Consider the following 1,947-nt stretch of genomic DNA (forward strand, 5'->3'; position numbering starts at 1 on the left):
GCTACTTCTGTTGCTGTTGGTTCCTTTGATGTGTTGCTGCTGCTGCTACTTCTGTTGCTGCTGCTGCTGCTGCTGTTGTTGCTGTTGTTTCAGGTGATGGAGTTGTGTCGTGGGGGGGAGTTGTTTGATGAGTTGGCTAAGGGCAGCAGCAGCAGCTGCAGCTGCAGCTGCAGCAGCAGCAGCAACTGCAGCTGCGACGGCCGCTGCCGCATACCCAGCAGCCGCCCCCGTCCTCGCTTCTCCAGACACGAGGCTGCGCTGATTATGTATCAAGTGCTGTCTGCTGCTCACTGCTGCCACCAACACGGCATATGCCACAGGTCTGCTGCTGCTGCTGCTGCTGCTGCTGCTGCTGCTGCTGCAGTTAGCTAGCGCAGAAAGATATCACTCGGGTGACGCTGCGTGCGCCTGGGTAGTGAAGACCCCTTTCTTCTTCAAACCTGCTGCTGCTGCTGCTGTTGCTGCTGCTGCTGCTGCTGCTGCTGCTGCTGCTGCGGCTGCTGCTGCAGGGATATAAAGCCAGAGAATTTCTTGCTGGCTGAGCCCGGCAGCCTGGCGCTGAAGCTGACGGACTTTGGCTTGGCTCGTCGCTTCTCGCGTCGCCGGGGCCCCCCCAGGCGTGAGTCGTTGATGGATATTGTAGAAGCAGCAGTTGCTGCTGCAACTCCTGCTGCTCCTGCTGCTGCTGCTGCTGCTGCTCCTGGTGCTGCAGCTGCTGCTGCTACTGCTGCTGCTGCTGCTACACCCGCTGCTGCAGTCCGCGCTGCTCTACATACTGCTGCTGCCGGATCAACAGACGCTGCTCAGGCCTTCAACAGCCAGGCAGTTGGGTTGGCTGAGGGGAGCTTGCTGCAGCAAGAGCAGCAGCAGCAGCAGCAGCAGCAGCAGCAGCAACAGGATGAAGGGAAGGTGCTGCTGCAGTCTGTTGCTGGAACTGTTTGCTTCGCTGCGCCGGAGGTGCTGCGGCTGTCTGCCGATATTATGAGTAAGACCGAGGCCATACGGCAGCAGCAGCAGCAGCAGCAGCAGCAGCAGCAGCAGCAGCAAGAAGAAGAAGAAGAAGAAGAAGAAGAAGAAGAAGAAGGAGAAGAAGGCATAGCTGTGCAGCAGCAGGAAGCTCCACTGGGAGAGCAGCAGCAGGCTACGGACTCGCAGCAGCAACAGCAGCAGCAGCAGCAGCAGCAGCAGCAGCTGCAGCGGGGGGGGTATGATGGTGAGCGCGCTGACGCGTGGAGCTGTGGGGTGATGCTGTATCTCCTCCTCTGCGGGGAGCTGCCCTTTGATGGCCCCGATGATGCTGCTGTTGCCTACAATGTAAGAAATTCTGCTGCTGCTGCTGCTGCTGCTGCTGCTGGTTATGCTGCTGTTGCTGCTCGTCCTGCCCCTGCTGCGGCTGCTGCTGCTGCTGCTGCTGCTGCTGTTTGGCATGGATACTGCGGCTGGTACGTGTTTAGGTGGATGCTGCTGGCCTGTGTGGTACCCTTCATGTTGCGGGTTGCAGCAGCAGCAGCAGCAGCAGCAGCATCACCTTTTGCTGCTGCAGTTTCTGCTGGAGTTGGCTCGATTCAGGCCATACTTGCTGCTGCTGCCGCCTCTTCTGTTGCTGCTGCGGTTGCTGGTATTGCTGCTGCTGCAGCAGCTATATCTGTCGTTACTATTTATGCTGCTGCTATTGTCCCTGCTGCTCCCATTTCTGCTGCTGCTGCTGCTGTTGCTGCTGCTGCTGCTGCTGCTGCTGCTGCTGCTGCAGGTGCTGCACGGCAAGCTGGAGTTTACTCACCCCGTGTGGCTTGAGGTGCCTGAGGAGACAGTTGAGCTGGTGGTGGCGCTGCTGGAGAGAGACCCAGACTGGCGGCTGCTGGTGGGGGAGGCTCTCGGCAGCAGCTTCTTCAGCAGCTTGCTGCCGCTGCACCTCCCCATACCAGCAGCAGCAGCAGCAGCAGCAGC

At 59.6% G+C, this 1,947-nt stretch overlaps 1 protein-coding gene across 1 annotated transcript in view; it reads left to right on the forward strand.

Moving 5' to 3' along the window:
- Positions 1-1,947, forward strand: part of EMH_0011220 (CAM kinase, CDPK family, putative) — a gene marked incomplete at both ends in the record, with an annotated part of 4,306 nt that overhangs the window by 2,229 nt on the left and 130 nt on the right. Inside the window, 3 exons of the mRNA XM_013499172.1 lie at positions 94-320; positions 510-1,314; positions 1,751-1,945. Of these exons, the coding sequence (XP_013354626.1) occupies positions 94-320; positions 510-1,314; positions 1,751-1,945 (1,227 nt within the window). The remainder of the gene's footprint in view (positions 1-93; positions 321-509; positions 1,315-1,750; positions 1,946-1,947) is intronic.

This window comes from Eimeria mitis, genomic scaffold (assembly GCF_000499745.2).
Source record: "Eimeria mitis Houghton genomic scaffold, Emh_scaff406, whole genome shotgun sequence".
NCBI lineage: Eukaryota > Apicomplexa > Conoidasida > Eucoccidiorida > Eimeriidae > Eimeria > Eimeria mitis.